Source organism: Rattus rattus, chromosome 1, assembly GCF_011064425.1.
Source record: "Rattus rattus isolate New Zealand chromosome 1, Rrattus_CSIRO_v1, whole genome shotgun sequence".
Taxonomy (NCBI): Eukaryota; Metazoa; Chordata; class Mammalia; order Rodentia; family Muridae; genus Rattus; species Rattus rattus.
Genome location: NC_046154.1, coordinates 51694859 through 51713279, shown reverse-complemented (window position 1 = coordinate 51713279; position 18421 = coordinate 51694859). Strand labels below are relative to the sequence as shown.

The following is an 18421-nucleotide window of genomic DNA, read 5'->3' as shown; positions in this document are numbered from 1 at the left end:
ATGCTTCCCTCCTAAGGACTAGATTTCATGGTACCAGAAAATGCCATGGAAGCTTCCAAGTGAGGGAGCAACCAACAGTTCTACTCATCTAGCATGTCTATGGACAACAAGGACAACCATCTTGGAGCCATCACCCTAAGGATGCACTCGTGGCACATACTTCTTGGCTACAGTCAACAATTCTTTAATTTGACTTAAGGCCTGTTCAACAGACAGAAACCATGCCTGGTGCTAGAAACCCAGCTAATTGCCCAGTGTTAATGAGGTCATGGCAAGCCTCTGTCCTTAAGGCCATAGATTGGTGCAGTCTTCATCCCTCTTCAAGGAAATGTCTTTTTGCAACAGAGACCATACAGAAAACCACAACAAACAGAATGAGGTTATGTGAGCCAGAGCCAATGGATACATTGGATATTTGTTACATTTTATCTCATGGTGTGCTTCCAGTGACTGTTTATCTGACTGCAATGAGAGTCATAATGTGTAAGGACTACTAAGGGCTGTGGCAGAAGATAGACTTTCCAGGGTGCATGCAGGGCTTTGTAACAGTAACAAAAGGGAGCCCTCAGGACCAGGCTCCCTGGTGCATGCTTCAATCTCAGCACTCAGGGGGCAGAGGCAGATAGAATTTTACCAATCTGGTCTACAAAGCGGGCAAGGTTTTTTGGTTTTTGCTTTTTAAATTAGTTACCAAGTGCTACTGAGAAAACACCAATCAATGTAATAATTTGTTTTTAATCCATAACCTACCATCAGGAATGTGTTTAAAGACAAGGGAGAGACCTTGTTCTCTAGCTGTTCTGGATATCTGAGGAGGAGAGGAGGAAAGAGACCCTGGCACCTGACATGTGGATGGTGCAAATGCTCATCCACACGTCTGTGTACCTCAAGACATACAGCGTGTTTTCCCTTCCACCCAGGCTGGGCAAAGCAAGTTTTAGAGTGATTTCTGCCTGTACCTGTTATAGAACATGAGGAAAAGAACCCTCAGACTACAAAGTCCATCCGTCCCAAAGATCCACTCCCTGGGAAGAGACTTATGAAAAACTTCAGGCAACCTGAAATCTTCACAGCCATGTTAGTATTGATCTTTTAGAGTAACACTAGCGAATATATTTTGCCTGGCTTAGATGATGCCAAGTCAGCAGTTAGTAATGCTCACAGCAGACTTTGACAACAAGTCATTCAAGGCACCAGGGCTGAACAAGAACAAGATGGAGAGCAACATCCCAATGTGTATCTAATGCGGAGAACGTCTGTGATGTACCAAGGAGGTTTGGAGAAGCAGCTTATTTAGGACTCTGGAGATGTAGAAACCACTAATAATGTAGCTCAATATATGATATAAGTATATGAAAGGTCACCAAGTGACTGGCATAAGAGTTACAGGAACTTGTGAAAGACAGGGGCGGCTAGAATGTCTGCTCGCTCTATCGACTCTCATCTTACCCATAAGTCGGGCAGAGGGGGATCTCTGTACTGTCATGAAGATGGCCAAGAGAGTCTCACATTATGTATTTTTTGATCAGCACTTCTTAATGCTCATTCTGAAAAGGAAAAACTAAGACAGTACTGTGATCCCCAGTTAAATGTTAGAGGCTTCATCATAGTTGTTCAGATACTGATACACGAGCAATGAACAGACAAGCGATGGAGAGCTTCTAACATCTTGGATTAGTCTACTCTTAGTGTTGTCACTTCAAAACTTGACTTGCTTGTCTTGGTACATCAGAGGAAAGAAACAGGACTTAAGTCAGATAGGGAGGACCAGCCAGCTCACCACAGCTCAGCCATGACAACCGTTCTGTAGCTGCCCATAAGAGTGGCCTTGCAGGATTCCACAGCTTGCAAAGAACCCTTCTCACCCTGGATCCTCACAGCAGAGAAATCCTCTTGCTGCGGACCTCAGCACCTGGAGAGGGTCATTTCTTTAAAATAAAACAAATAAAACTTTTGCTTTCCTATTCTTAGTGAAGAATAGGTGACCAAAATCCATGCCTACACCTCAAACAGCCCTAATTATAAAGTGACTTTAAAACCATCATGGCGTCGTGAAGTGAGAATTGGAAAACCATTAGTTTCTTTTTAAATTTTTCAAATTTATTCATTCATTTTTATGTGTATGTGTATGGAAGCATGCATGCTAAAGTACATGTGTGGAGGCCAGAGGACTGCCTGTGGGAGCTGGTTCTTTCCTTCCACCATGTGGGTCCCAGAGAATCCAACTTAGGTTGTTAAGATCAGTGGTTAACTTCCTTATCCTCTGAGCCATCTTGCTTACCTAGTATTTCTTGAGCTTATTACAGTATGACACAAAATGTCTTTACCTTGTTATTCTGATATCTTGATAATTATTTCTCCTTTCTGATTGTGGGGGCTGGGGTGGGGTGTTGCAGTCAGTTCTGTTCTCTCTTAACATGTGTTCCAGGGACAGAACTTGGAGTGCCAGGCAAACACCTCTACCCACTGAGCCATCTCACTGACTTATTCCTCCTAGGAGACTTTTCCAAAACATTTTTTGGAAAGTTCCCAAGAGGAATGACTGACTGTACCTCCTGTTTAGCAGAGGTGCTATGACTGTTTCTGCTTCAATCTTTAAAAGATCCAGTAAAATACAAATAGCTTACACCTTACGTTCCATTGCTTTAATCAAAGTTTTCCTTGCACATTCCTCACTCCCTCAAGTCTTATTGCACATGAGATGTGTGTGTTGCATGTGTCCATGTATCCTATGTGCTAGAAATGTGACTGTCAGTGACACTAAAGCTCCAGGCTGGCGTGGGACTTTCTGAGTGTGTGTGATTCCTTTGCCTTTTATTGTTTGCTTTGGTCTAAAATGAAGACTGAAACCCAAAGAGAACAGAGGTAACAGTGAGTTCCACAGCCAGAAGTGATGCTGTACAGACTCTGTATCTCCTGACTCTGGATCTGATGCACTTTTTCCTGGAAAATAGATAACTGGGACATTCATGACCTAGTTCCCATTGGCTGTTGTCCAAATGTGTTGGTCCAAGGCTTGACAGTCTTGTGGCTAATACAGCATTACCTGGAATCTGAAAGCTCTGGTTCTTCTTGGACTGTTCTGGAGGACATGCTGCCTCTTACTGGGAGAGTTACCAATATAAAGAACTTAAAAATACAAGTTGCCAATGGTTTTGTTATGTGGTCCTAAAGTCATCAGTAGTGATTCAGGAGTATAGAATCATCATGAACCTACAGCTAAATTGGAAGCAGCAAGAAGCTGAAACCTGGGGTGAATGGCTAGAAGAAAATGGATGATTATGTAACCACAGCATTCATCCTTATGGTGGAATAAGAGTAGAGAAGGAAGAGAGGTTTTAACAAAGAGAATTGCAAGTGGAATGGGTTGGGGCAAGCTTTCCTAAATACTGTGAGTTGTCTGAAATGTCAGTCAGTTCCCCTATAAACTCATCATGTGAAGAGTAATGGAGAATAGTTTTGTGTGGGAAATGGTTTTTAAAAAGAGCATTGACATTTTAAAGACCTAAACATCTTAAATAGAATGACTATTAAATGCAAAAATCAAGTTGCACAGAGACATTTTGGAAACTATATTTGAGTAGTATCCTTAGAGACAGCTAATGAGTGACTCAGATAGACTTGGCTGACTCATGGGCCTTGAGAAAGATATCAGATGCCTGATTCGGTCTGTTTTTCTGGTTGTGCTTTGTACCAAACAAGTCCTCCAGCAACAGTGAAAAGTATTTTTTTTTGAATAAAAGGTCTCACTCTGTAGTCCAGACTGGCTTTAAATGTTCAGCAATCCCCCTGTCTCAGCCTACCAACTGCTGAGATTATAGAGCTAAGTCACCATACCCAGCCATTTGCTTCTTAAAAGTCCCTATTTCTCAATACAGCTTTCCCCAAGGTTCTGCTTGTGCAACCACTTGCTATCATAAAGTGGCACTTGCTGACATAAGAAAGGTCAGCCGCATGTGCACCTGTGGAACATGTAGGAGGTGGGAAGGCTCAACAGGTCCTTGTTGGAGTAAGAATGGAAGCCCAAACTGGGGTCTGTTCATGAGGATGAAAGAAGGGGGACTTCTTCCTCTCTAAAAGATGGCGGTCGGATAGAGTGGGGGGTGGGTACACAGGCTAACCAGACAGCCTGGCCTCTAGGCTGGGAGGTAGAGGCTCACAGTCATCCGAGAATCTGAAACTGCTGCTGAGCGGCACCAGGAATGTACAATGCACACGAGAGCATCAGTAAGACTGACAGGCCCTATCGCATGCAGCACTGGGGCCCGTCCTCCAGGGATCCATTGTAATCCTGATCACTGACAGAGCAAGCAGTGAACTTCAACCAGAGATGAGGATGCCCGAGTAGCAGCATCGGGTGCATCCAGGAAAATAGTTACTACCCCAGCCTGGCCATGATGCTAAAGACCAGAGAGGACTGCAGAGTGAGAGATGGGGGCGGGGTGTGCAAGGCTCTTCTCGGCTGGCTCATATTCTCTGCACGTTAGGACCCACCCTGGAAATGGCTATTCTAAGTCTGTGACTCCATTTCTTGGCAAAGTCTTGATTGTACTGATGGATGACGGTAATCTAAGAAAAGCCTGTGATTTTTCCCAGGCAGCATCCATCCTCCTGTTACTTATGAGTCTAAGAACCTCCCCTCCCGAGGACTGGCAAACACCTGTTGAGCCCTCGATTATGAATCATACTCCCATATTCACATGCATATGCATATGCTGACGCTACTCTATGCAAAGCTAACAGCTACGTTGCAGCTTTCCTTGTTCTCTTTAGTACTGGGAATTGAACCCCTAGGGCCTGTCTGTGCCAGGCAGGCACTCAACCACTGAGCCATGTCCCTAATACTATAGTCCCTTTTTCATTTTTTTAATCTTTGAGGCAGGATCTCACAAAGTTGCCCAAACTGATCTTAAACTCGCTCTGCAGCAAAGAAGGGGGCCTGGATTTGAAACGTCCCAACCTCAGAGGCTCTGGAGCAGTGTGCACTGTAGACCTCACCAGGTCTGGCTGCACCTTCCCGGGTATGTTCACCTGGACCGCTGATTGTTTTCTGATCATTTTCTTGTTTTCTCCACAGGACTGAAAAAACGTACAAGGAAGGCCTTTGGAATACGGAAGAAAGAAAAAGACACTGACTCTACGTATGTACCCTCGGGTTTGACTCTCTGGGCTTCAGTCTAAGCTGCCAACATGGCTGGTATTTAAAGAGCGCCCTAAAGGCTCTTTGGATAGCTCAGGCTCATTTGTTTGGTTTTCTGTGCTCTCCCCACTCATGGTCAACCGCCATTGTTCATCATAGGTACTTCTTAGATTTGTGCCTTTAAAAGGTAGAGATTTTTTTTCATCACTCGTTCAGTTCTTTTTATCATGTACTTTTTCACTGTCTCATATCTAATCTGTTATTTCCCAGCAGAGGGGCAGGGAATGTGTTTATTACATGTATAGGGATTAAAAACACAAGAGAAGAGTTACACTTCCAGTGCTCTCTGTATGAGAGCCCAAGAGAGTAACATAATACCTGTGTAGGCAGATTCGTCCTAACTCAACCCCTAGACGACACCCCAGAGCTCCTACTTGAGACCCCAGGACTGGGTAGGCAGAACTGGAAAACCAATAGAATGGACAGAAAGCTCAGTATATTTCACTGCCAGCAGGAAGCCAATGCCAAAACAACTATAGGCTTGCTTTGGTGTAGTAAGTGATGCTACCCAGGAAATTGGACTCCTTGTGTGCCCCAGTAGACCCTGGAGAGTGTGAACAGCATCACACATTCACTTGGTTCTTATTTAACTGTATTGAGTGTTCATTCTGAAGCTGGTCATGACATGGGATTTTATATGCATTTCTGAGCGGAACAAGTAACATCATACATGAAGACCACTGGCCAGGAACATGGAATCTCCCTAGCTCAGCGATAGGAGAGCACCAGCAAGCAGCTACGGCAGGCTATAAGGAGGCGAAAGTGCAGGTCAGGGAGGGCCTGCCGCCCTGAGAGTCCATTCCGTTCCATCGGAATGGAATCCAGCAGAATCCTTCACCCAGCATACATGGAAAAGAGCCATCTAGAAAATCAGAGCTGTGTGTGAAGAGGGGGACACGATTCATTAGCTTCATCTTCAAGCCTTCCATTTTCACTTTAATTAAATATAAACCTTACCATAGGACAGTGAGCACTTTCTTGTGCCCTTCCATCCAAGAATATATAATTCAATCAATAAAGTTTTACACAAATGAAAAAAGTATTTCCTACATCTAAAGGCACCGTGTAAAGTACCTCGTGGGCTCCTTCATAGTTAATAAGCGTCCACATTTGGGCTGATGCTTCCTGGCAGGAGGACATTGACTCCAGCCTTCTAAAGGATGAGGGAGTGTCTTTCACACAAATGGAATAATGAAAGCAAAAGCAGAGAGGTGGGAAATCTAGTAGGCACCAGGACAGGGCAAGTGAGATAGTTGTCATATGTCATATAGCTGTGAGCTGCTGGTGAATGTGGTCATGGGAGGCAACGATGGAAAGTGGATAGGTGAGACAGGGAGGGCCTGCACAAACATCATGACCAAGAAGCAAGTTGGGGAGGAAAGGGTTTATTCAGCTTACACTTCCACATTGCTGTTCATCACCAAAGGAAGTCAGGACAGGAACTCAAGTAGGTCAGGAAGTTGGAGGCAGAAGCCATAGAGGGGTGCTGCTTACTGGCTTGCTCAGCTTGCTTTCTTATAGAACCCAAGACTACCAGCCCAGGGATGGCACCATCTACAATGCCCACCCCCCTTGATCACTAGTTGAGAAAATGCCTTACAGCTGGATCTCATGGAGGCCTTTCTCAAGGGAGGCTCCTGTCTGTGATAACTCCTGCCTGTGTCAAATTGACACACAGAACCATCCAGTACAGTGAGCTGGGGGAGGGGCATCCATCTTTGGTTGTGGGTCACCTGGAGCCCTGAAATGTTGTAAGTCAAAGACGTGAAGTACTGAGAAAGGAGGTTACCTTTCTGTGTAGACACTAGATGTCAATTAACCCTAATGTTACAGTTTACGCTTCCTCTTTTGATAAATATTTCTTGTAAATTACGTTTACTGCAGTCCTGAAGTGGTTTCTAGATGATTAAGTTAGGAGTATTTTTCTGAGCATCTAAGACTTTATTGTAATGTTTCTTGATAAATTTGGCATTTTCTAAATGCTAACCACTAAATTACGTCCCTTACTCTCCTTTGAATACCTGTCTGCGTTCTTGTCCCAGTTCAGCCAGGAGAGTCTTCAGACCTTGCCAATTAAGCAGTCCTTTACTTGGCCTCAGTTTTCTTACCTGAGACAATGAGTTTTCTTTTTTTTTTTTTTTTTAACTTGTGTATTTCTTTATTACATTTCGAGTGTTATTCCCTTTCCCGGTTTCCGGGCAAACATCCCCCTCCCCCCTCCCCTTCTTTATGGGTGTTCCCCTCCCCATCCTCCCACCCTTGCCGCCCTCCCCCCAACAATCTAGTTCACTGGGGTTTTCTAAGAGGTGAAATCCACGCCCCCTAGAAGACCACACACTGAGCTGTCAGCCATACCTGCCAACACCTGAAATGTGCCACGTGTTGTGTGGAGCACTATTGGAAATGTCTCCATAGTGACGGAGTCATGCATCTCTGAGGAGCATCACAGCAGAAGGCAGATGTGCTGCTGTGAAGCCCCCTCTGGAACCACACCAAGGATCTGGGGTGTCTGAAAAGTCTGAAAAGGCTAAAAAGACTTAAAAATCAAAGAGACAGAGACAGAGACAGAGAGCTGGAGAGGGAGAGGGAGAAAGGAGGGGGCTAAATGAGCCCCAGGGCATGCTAGGCTAATTTGCATATGACCAAAGCACTTCTTTTCCATTGCCAAGTCTATTAAAGTAAGTTATTCCTCATGGCGTTGCCTCAGATGCCCAGTGTCTCTCTGAGGTCTTCTAATGAGGCATTACTTTATAGAATCTCAAGCACCTTTTCTTAACTTCTCATGAGTGCCGAATTACTTACAGGAGAGCAAATTAATAACCTGGTTCCCCTAACAGCCATGGCTAAAGGACACACTGTCTTGGGAAAACTTTTGTTTTCATGAAACCCTGTTCTCTAATTGGATCACGTATCAGTCTTGGAAAAGGAATCATCAACACAAACGGGTTAGTGGAACGCTCTGGCTGTGTGCTGCCCCTTCAGCTTTAGATGATGCTTATGTTAGCCCGCAATCATTGAGACCTTGTTGGTGTGAACCTTTTTCAGAATTGTTGCAACCAGCAACAGGGTTGCTAGGCAACCGGCTAGGGTAGCAGCCAGCATCAACTTCAACTGATTGAACCTCCTCAGAGAGAATGGGGTAAAAACCAGAGCTTCCTGATTTGATCATCGTTAGAGTGGCTGATAGGGAGAGGAAGGGAGAGAGAGCCTGTGCTAAGTGGCAGAATATGTGGCTGCACTGCTATCCTTCATTTTCACATAATTCAATAAGGCCAGCAATAATACCTCACTTCTAAAGATGAGACATCACAAGGCCATGATGTAAGCAAGGCTGAGAACAGAACCCTGCTCTAGAAAAATGGGCAAAGATCTGTAACCCAGACAGACCATTAAGGGGAAATGGCAACAGTTACGAGAAACCAACATTTAAAATTAGAGGCCACACGAACATGATGCATGACGAGGTTTAAAATAGAATTTATTCAATATAAAGCATCTCATTAAAAAAGAGAAAAAATGTATTAAAATGAAATACAGGTCTAAGGCTTGGTTGGTTCTCTTATAGGATGCAGTATAAATTTGGCATTGTGTAGAAAATGGTGAATTAAAAGCTGCCTCTGTGTGGCCTGGTGAAAGAGAAAGAGCAGAGGAGTGTCAGAAGCACTCAGAGGGATAGGGAAGCTGGTAAGTGTGAGAAGAGAAGAAAAGCAGTGCATAGTAAATCAAAAGCCAATGAGATCTACAGAATCCTCCAACCAGAAGCAGCCTGAAGCAGCCGCCAACCAGCACCCACACTTGCAGAACCACTTTGAGTCACCAGTGGGAGCTTAAAGTTGCAGTCCTCCACAAGCACACAGGAGGTTGTCCTGAAGAATGTGTGGAAGGCCTAGAGGACCAGCAGCCTGGGAAACCGCTGCACCACACCCAGTCCTGCCCAACTGACAAATATATTTTCAGGCATCATGGGAAGAGGCCAGGATCCCCAAGGGAAGAGAATACCCAGCAGCGGAGGTAATCACAAACCGGCCAGGGCCCTCCTCAACACTAAATGCCTAAATGGAAGGTAGGCTCCCCAAGCACACCAGAACGAGGTGGAATTGAATGGCTTGCAGTCTCTCATTAGGACATTCCAACAGAAAGACGTGTCCAGCACAGAAGCCCCCTCGCAAGACAGCACATCCAACTTGTCTGAATCACTGAGAGCAGCGCCTCACTCTCCACCTACAGCTACAAGGAAAAACTACCATAGGAATGGGGGCAGGAGGGGGGCAGCATGTGGTATAAGTATATTTCCTATTTCATTTTTTCTTTGTTATTTTAATTCACCCTTTTGCATCTCTATTATATAGTTCCTTTGGGTCTGAATCTTGCCTGAACAGCTTTCTCTGTCTCTTTTCCTTTCCTGAGCCTCTTCCTTAGTATTTTCTCTATTAGTTCTCACACTTCTAACCCACATACTCTCTCAGGCCTCACATAATGCCCTCCACATCTCTCCTCCTCCCCACCACCTCCTCTTCTTCCTCCTCCCCCCTCCTCCTCCTCTTCCTCCCCTCCTCCTCTTCCTCATCCTCTTCTCTCCTTTTTTGGGGGAGGAGAGGTGTTTGGTTTGTTTGTCTGTTTTTCGAGACAAGGCTTTTCTTTTCTGTAGCTTTGGCTGTCCTAGAACTCGCTCTGTAGACCAAGCTGGCCTCAAACTCACAGAGCTCCACCTGCCTCTACTCCTGAGGGCTGGCATTAAAGGCGTGTATCACCACCACCCAGCCCCTTTTACTTAACTATTAATTCCTGCAGCTCTAAAACTTTGTAAACTATATTTTATTAAGGTATCCTAGTGTTCTTGTCTCTGAACCTTATTGGGGACACAAATTTTCATTTGTTTAATTTCATTTTTTGTTAGTTTGTTTTGATTTTACTCTGTCTGTATACCAAGATTACTATAAATCACCATGTTTGTATAGGTAGTTTGCTTCCCCTCAAAATTGTAACGAATCCAAGCAGTAACCATTAGGTCAGAAAACTTCCATAAACTATTACATCAAACAAAAAAGTGAAAAAGGACAAATTAAAACCTGGAGTTCACAAAGATACCAGTAAATGTAAAAAAAAAGAAAAGAAAAGAAAAGAAAAGAAAGGAAAGGAAGGAAGAAAAGAAAAGAAAAGGAGAGAAAAAAGCAAGGAAACAAATCACATGGGAAATCAAGCCAGACTCTTGCTGTTAAACATAGAGGCCTCATCCAGTAGATAAATAGGGAAAGAAAATCAGCTTAGGATCTATGTGAGAAAGCTAACCAAGGTGATGATGCTGAGTGGTATGGGAAAAAAAAATGTCAGAAACATGGAGGGATTCAGATCTTGAAGAAAAAAGAAAACCAAAACGAAATCTTAGAAATAAGAGTCATCAACAAACGAGGATACGCAGAAGAAAGCTTGCCAAGTCTGGAGAGTGAGGTCAGGCATACATGAAGGAAAGCAAATGAATGAATCTGTGGGGTTATAGCAGAAAATTCCACAAGTCTAGAGAAGTGGACATCTGCACAAGAGGAATATAGAATACCAAGATGTGAACAGAGAAGCAACTTTACAGAATGTATCTTGTCAAAATGTCCAAAATACAGAGAGAGAGAGAGAGAGAGAGAGAGAGAGAGAGAGAGAGAGAGAGAATGTGCACATACACCAAAAGTTGTAAAGAAGGAAAAAAACTCACTAATCCACAAAGGCAAACACAATAAACTAACACCAGATCTCTCATCATTTAAAAACCAGGAAAGCATGAAATATGCTCCAAGCCCAAAAGTAAGTAACTGCCGAAGAGTCTGCTGAGTTTAGCAGAGCAGTCTTTTAAAACTGATGGAGAACTTAGGATATTTCAAAACAAGCACCACTATGGCAATTCATGGTAACCACACCAGCACTGAAGGACAAGCTCACAGGACTGTGATACAGAGGGTGAGAAAAATCATCTCAACCACAGGAGCACAGGAAATAATAATAATAATAATAATAATAATAATAATAGATAGATAGATAGATAGATAGATAGATAGATAGATAGATAGAAAGAAATAGAGGGAAGAGGGGACCCACTGTGACCACATAGCAGCCCCTCATCCTAACAGGGGACGAAGAAAAGAACATCTAATATCCGACAAGCCAGAAAAATAGCCAACAGCATGACAAATTTCTAGACATTGCTCTGTAAGGACTTTAATGTAATGGCATTAACTTAGCTGACCAGGGATGGAAAGATGGCTCAGCAGTTAGGATCACTGGCTGTTTTTCCAGAGGATCTGGAAAACACCCACATGGAGATTCACGACCATCTATAACTCCAGTTCTAAGGTTTCAATAACTTCATCTGGTTTCCACAGGCACCAGGTATGCAAAAGGTGCATAAACATACAGGCAACCAAAACGCCCATACTCATGAAATAAAGATAAATCAATCTTCCGAAACGAAGTTCAACATTCTAGTTCTTGCTAATAGTGTAACATTTTAAGTTCCTGACAGTGAACTAAAACCACCTTCTCATGTAACAGTGACATGTTGCAATGTATTACTGACATTGCAACAACTGCCATGGCCAAGACAATTTACAGGACACTTTACTTGAGCTTATGATTCCAAAGAATTAGTGTGCGTGATGGCAAAACAAAGGTCGCAGGAGTAGGACAGGAATCTGAGGATTTATATCTTGAAGCAAAAGCAGGAAACAGAGAGGGCACTAGGAATGGTATAAACCTCAAAGCCCCACCCTCGGTGACGTATTTCCTCCAGCAAGACCACGCCTCCTGAGCCTACCCCCACAGTTCTGATAAGTATCCAACCTGAGACTATGGGGAGGCCTGTCAATCAAACCACTACACCTTCCCTCGCTTAGCCAGTCCAGTTTCCGGTTGTAACAAGAAAAGTAACTTGCTTTCACTGTACTATGCGTAGTGTGGCTGGAAGTGGGTAGTTTGTGTTCTCAGTGAAGAAACGTCAATGGATAAGAAAAGAAAGTAAAAGTGTTTAGCTTCTGTTAGGAACTAGTATTTGTTCACTCTGTGATATCAGATTAGATCATGAGTTCAAGGTGGCAGAACTTAGAAATGGCACGGTCCGAACCTCCTCCTCACGCATCGCAGCAGGTCACCACCACAAAGCCGCCACGCTAGGATTCAGCAGCAGAGGGCGCCACTTAGCACAATTCCAACCTCCATCTCCCGTCCTATATTTGAAAGGGATGTGATTACAGAAATACGGAAGAAGGTAGATTCTCAAACTGGTTGAAAACTACCACGAAAGCTTTAACTTCATAAAAGACAATTCCTAATCACTCACAAGGGAAAGCTAAAGGAGTACACACCTGCCTGTGTACATGCTTTATGATAGATCTAAGTGAAGCCAGCAAGAATGAGCCAAGGGGAACAGGAGCGCTCGCTCAGCAGCTTAGAACCAGTCCCTTGCAGAAACCCAGTTCGGTTCCCTGCACTAATGTAGGTGTCTCACAACTATCTGTAACTCCAGCTCCAGGGGATCTGACACACTCTCTGGCCTCTATAGGCACTCACACGTGCACGTGCCTACACAGTCAAACACATATACACATAATTTAAAATAAAATAAAACTTTTTAGAAAGAACAGATCGGACTTATGAGTTATGTGGAGCAAGCTCCATCACTGCCGATGTGTGCCTTTGAGCTTCAGTTCCTTTGTAGAATGTCATCTCTGCCCGACACACGTGTGTCTTCCTCACTCAACTGATGTTTGTTTCCTTAGTGAGGTTTACTGCAGCCGGAACTCACAGAGGATGAAGGTGATGGCTTAAGGTTCTTTAGTCCCAAGAGTGATTATTTTTCATAATTGTTCTCAATTTCCTTTCTCTTACAGAGGCTCGCCAGATCGAGATGGAATGGTAAGTATTTAAATGATCATTTTTAGTGAGCTTGCACCGCGATATCTGCTATGCTTAAATTCCCCCAAGGCTAGCTTCTCTCTCTCTGCCTCCTCCTTTTCTTCTTCTGTTTCTCCTTTCTTCTTCTCCTCTTCCTTCTTTTCAGAAGTGCAACTATTTTAGTCCTCTCTAGCAAATGTGCATGAGATATAAATGTGGTGTTTGTCAAGTTAGAGTTTATATATTGTACTCACCTAAAACCCAGCCCCAGAGCAAACAAGCAAACTAGCCATGGAAATGGCAAAGAAAGAAAGGCTGTTTGTACAGGGGGCTGTTCCCATCTCCAGTTCAGTGACTTAAGGCTCATTATGTGAGAATGTTCTTCTCCAGTGCCACCACAGCCATAAAGGAGCAGCTTCCCAATAAAACTGAAGAAAACTTTTCCCTTGAGTAGCTGGGCTGCAAATACATTTTCGATATTAAATTCAGAACTAGGGAACGGTCTTAAAACTACTTATGCCTGAATTTTACAGCCAGAAGGAAGAAAAAAAATGTATCCACTAGGCTTCAATTTAACAGAAAGTGACTCCTAGCTGACTGCCAGATTTCTTGGTTTTTTTTAAAGAGGTCTGGGAAATGCCAGCTTAGACCAATCCCTGTCAGACTTATGGGAGTCTGCACTAGCTCCCAAAACCCAAAATGACTTCCTTCCCATCTAATCAGATGCCTATTCAGAGAGTTCAAAAGAACAGCTGTTCCTCAGGGGAAATGGACACACATTAAGCTCCCTGGGCCAGAATAAGAACTAAAATAAACCCGGTGGTTAAAATATATATTTTTTAAACTTCTCTTTACAATATTCTACCTAATGGGGTGCTAATTGAAGCCATAGCAGGAGTTTTTCTCCTGCTTTTGATTTAAGAGTTTTCAGCTTTGGGGTGCCTTTTGGATTCATGTGATTCTTGCTATGAAATGTTTTTTTAAGTGAAGAGAATGAAATTGATCAGACTTTGGGTACCTCTATAATCAAGGCTCTATTCAGCAGGGGAAAAAAAAGGCCCAGAAGACTCAGCTCCTCCTCACCTCTTGCTTCTGGCTCAGAGCCCTCTCCTTAACCCTGTCTCAGGTACTCTCTGCTTCTGTGTCTTCTCTCTGCTTCCGGCTTGGTCCTCTCCCTGAGTCCTCTGTCCTCCTGTCTATGCCTCTGCCAGGCTGTCACCTCCTCTGCCCTCGTTGGATTGCTATTCCTGGCTTCTCTCACTCTCCCACTCTCTCAGTCTTGTCTCCCCTGCCCCAGCCACACCCCTGCTCATTGTCTCTGAGGTCTCATTGCTACCTCACTAGTCTCTGCTCTTCTAAGGAGCCCCAGTTTAAATATCCGCTGGGATATGTACCATAACACCTGATGTCGAACACGTGAACACGTGTTGCAGGCATGGGCACAATGCTATCCTAATCTCTGAGTTCTCCTTCCGCCATCCCAAGTCCTGTAAAAATCACTTATTAGCAGTTGTGTCCTCTCTGTTATTAGTTAGAAATGCCATAAATATAAATGCTCACAAGAAGGAATTATTTAATCTTAATTTTTTTTCAGAAATAAAACAAACCTATTCTAGAAAAGGCCACCTTCAGAAAAAGTGCATTTTCTCTGAAAAAGGAGGTTCATCTTCATGGATAATTGGAAATTATAATTTAGTGATAAACTCTACTGGAAAATGTTCAAAGTTCTCCCAAACACTTGACCACCAAATTGGGAGGCCCAGTGTTGTGGGCTAGAGTGAATATATCCGTCACTAATCTGTAGACATCTCAGCCTGAACGTCTTCTAAACTCAAAACGATTTTTTTAAGATCTTGAATCTGTGGACTGAAACCACTTTGACATGATTGAAACGGCCTCCAGACCCGCTGATTGTTTTTTCAAGGTCGGAAGTGGGTGTTTGTACTGTCTACAAGCTACAGATGTGCTGAGCTTGTAAACAAACTGGGAACCAACGAGGCTGTGCTGAAGCTTCAATATGGCCGTACTTAGATTCCGTTCCTCAGACTCGGACGGAGCCCATCCCTGATGAGGCTGCATGGCAGGGCTGCGTGGTGTGAAGGTGGGTGTGTCTTGCTGCTCACTGGCTGAGTGTATACCCATCCATCATTGGCAGAGCTGTGTGTCACAACGTCTAGACCTCAGGCAGCTGTGTGTGACAACACATGCTAACCCGGAGACAAACTCTAATCGCTGCAGAGTAACGGCGCCTTTCCCTAAGCGGTTCTAATTCTCCACACCACACTGGGGTACCAGGGTCAGCGTCCCTGGCTCTGAGGTCTGTTCTGCTTGTCGCTAAACATGCAGGCAGGAAAGGGCAGAGTTGTGGAGTTGCCCTCTGTGAGCCCTGTTGCTCTTTGTTGACCTTTTGAAAGGCTTTGATGGGGGCAAAGACAGGAGCTAGGCTTGACACTCAGAGATTAGAAATCCAATCAGAAATTGCCCAGTTCCTTTCCGTATTGTCTTGGTGTCTATTCTCTCTGTGGACTGAGTGCCATCTGAACAAGGATCCAAATGGCCCCTGGTGCCCCAGCCCATCTCCCTCCTTTCCCACTTCCTCTCTTGGCTTAGCCAGACTGGCCTGCTGAATAGAGCCTCATTATGGGCCCCAAAGTCCGCTCTTTGCTTGTAGAACCCTGCCACAATTGGTAGGCTGAACAATTTGGTCTAGAGGTTGTCTCTACTGTGATATGTTTGCTGACTCCATGTGATTCTTTATATGTGCGTCTTGAAGAACAAACAGATCCTTTAACAACTTTTTTCTACATGAAAACAATCAATTCCAGCAGCCCAGCCCACACGAACCACCCTACCATAGCAAAGCAGAGTGTGCGCGTGAAGGAGGGAAGAAAGCTTCGGTAAGGACACAGATTTCAGTTTAAAATTTCCAAGGGGCTCTAGAAACAGTGAGGGAAATCCCCACCTCAACTCTGGAAAGCACAGTATCCCTGTTCAGTAAACAAGGTAACTCCAAAGTACTTCTCGACAGTCCAGGTCCAGGATTTAAGTCAACCACACAAACGCTATAAGCTGATGTCTGAAGTTCTGTTAAAGAATAACCAAGCCTAAAGGCTTGTGTTGTCTTTTGTCTCAGGCAAAGGACAAGGATTTAAACTTCCCAGGTTTTTAAAAGAATCCTGTCTGTGGAAAGATGACTTTGACTACATGGTATAAATATCAACGTGCAATTTGGTTAGGTTGCCCTTGGTAAAATAAATACCAACTATATTATCAATAATATCAGGAGTTTGGCAGGACCCTGCCCTGCGGAAACCAGTAATCTTGACCAAAAAATCTGGAGTCAAAGATGCTGATCCTGGGCCACGCTGTGCATTAACTACAGCTGTGTAGCTCTGGGAAGCTATTTAAAATTCAGTCCCTTGGTCACACTCACCACGTTTCAAATACTGTATAGCCCCTCCTATCAAGTGGCTACACACAGAGCAGCACGGACAGTGTTTTCCTCTTCACAGTGAGCTTCATTGAAGAGTGCTGTCTTGTAAGATTGCTTACAAAGTGACTTAAGTCTACTTAGGAGAGATGGTAACATTTTGACAGTATAGCACCTATTTTTAAGATCATTGTGTAGCTGTAAGCTGACCTCACCAAAAAGAGGGGCATTCACAGTGGAAACATATCACTGTTGAGTGTGAAACTGAGAGAAATCATTACTATAGTTATCAATCTAACTCAGTGGTTCTCAGCCTTCCTAATGCTACAACCCTTTAATACAGATCTCCGTGTTGTGGTGACCCCTCTACCCCAACCATAAATCTACTTTCTACTTCATAACTGTTTTGCTACTGTTATGAATCCTAATGCAAATATATAATATACAGCATATCTGTTATATAAACCCTGTGAAAGTGTCATTTGACACCCTAAGGGGGGTTGTGACTCACAGGATGAGAACCACGGATGGAGTTCCTCACATTATCCAAAGTTAATGCCTATGGAAACAAGATGACTATACCCATGGGTGTCAGTCACCTTTAAAAACAATCAAATACTCTGGTTATAAATGTTATGCTACATAGACCTGGAGTTTTAGAAAAGAAAAAAAGGGGGAAAGTAAAAGAGCATATTACTCAGACTCCAAGATGAAAAATAAGCACCATTTAGGTGTCAGTCAGAGGCAGGTGCTACCATCAACCTTTTAGGTCCAACTGTCCAGTCATGGTTCTTCACCACATCCCTCCCTGCTTTGATGTCTCCCACTGAAAACGGATGCATCCGCTCGCTAACTATGAGCTGTGCCATGTTTAAAATCAAGAATTACTTTCCCTTGTGCCTAACCAGAAAAATCCCAATTAAAACCTGGCTTACCTTGTTCACTTGAGAAACAAAAACAAAACAAAAAAATCCATTTGTTACAATAAACGTGCATGAATGAAAACAAATTGCCAATTCTTCTAATAAAGCCATGAGAGAGAGAGAGAGAGAGAGAGAGTGTGTGTGTGTGTGTGTGTGTGTGTGTGTGTAGTGCTGAGTATCTGACGAAAACAATGTACTGTTATGATGTGTTATTTGAATTTGGTATTTGTCTTTAATATTGCTATAAGAGAAAAAATCCCTTAGATTTTTGTTTTCCTTTGTCTCAATCTTCTACTGGTTTCCATAGAAACAAGGAAACATTTACTAGGCCCAAATCTAGAATTTAGTAAATTCTTTATGACAGTGTTAAATACATGTTGTCAAAAAATATATATCCATAGTAACACATGCATATACATATGTTATATACAATGTAATTTATTTATCTGAACTTGTAGAGTATCTTGGATTTAAAGAGCTTTAGTTGCAAAGAATATTAACAGAGAAGAAAGCTGGAGAATTAGACAAACTTTGAAGTCTTTAACTTACCTAACATACTCCTCTGTATGAAGAAATCATTTAAAAAGTGGAAGGCAAACTGGTGGCAGGGTTACACTGATGACAATGCCCGTTGGTTTGTGACAGTTTGGCTTACTTGATTCCCTACTGTCATGTCAAATTGTGTGCTGAAGCTGACTGTTGGATGTTTTCTAAGACAGAGTTGAAGCGTCTTGCAGTAAAACCAGAATTCAGACAGGTTGGTAAAGCAGAAATTATATGAAAACTGGAGGCAGGCCTTTGTCCAAGAGATATTATTGACACATAAATTGACCAGGTTCTCAACAGTCACATTATAATGCATACTGGTCGAGCTAGCGACAAGGTTGTAAAGGCCTTTGACAAATTGGTAAAACCACCACTGAAGCTCAGACATAACAAAGGCAGTTCTGTGGGAAGAGTGAAATGATGTCTGCATACAAGTAATCTTTGCAA

General features: G+C 43.3%; 1 protein-coding gene across 16 annotated transcripts in view; it reads left to right on the top strand.

The window, feature by feature from the left end:
* Positions 1-18421, top strand: part of Sgip1 (SH3GL interacting endocytic adaptor 1) — a 201425-nt gene that overhangs the window by 82933 nt on the left and 100071 nt on the right. For 4 of the 16 annotated variants that reach the window (XM_032901511.1, XM_032901527.1, XM_032901579.1 and 1 more), the window contains exons 2-5: positions 5078-5141; positions 13072-13096; positions 14118-14201; positions 15901-15972. In XM_032901511.1, coding sequence (XP_032757402.1) covers positions 5078-5141; positions 13072-13096; positions 14118-14201; positions 15901-15972 — 245 coding nt within the window. The remainder of the gene's footprint in view (positions 1-5077; positions 5142-13071; positions 13097-14117; positions 14202-15900; positions 15973-18421) is intronic. The other 12 variants (XM_032901549.1, XM_032901533.1, XM_032901625.1 and 9 more) reach the window with 4 other exon arrangements.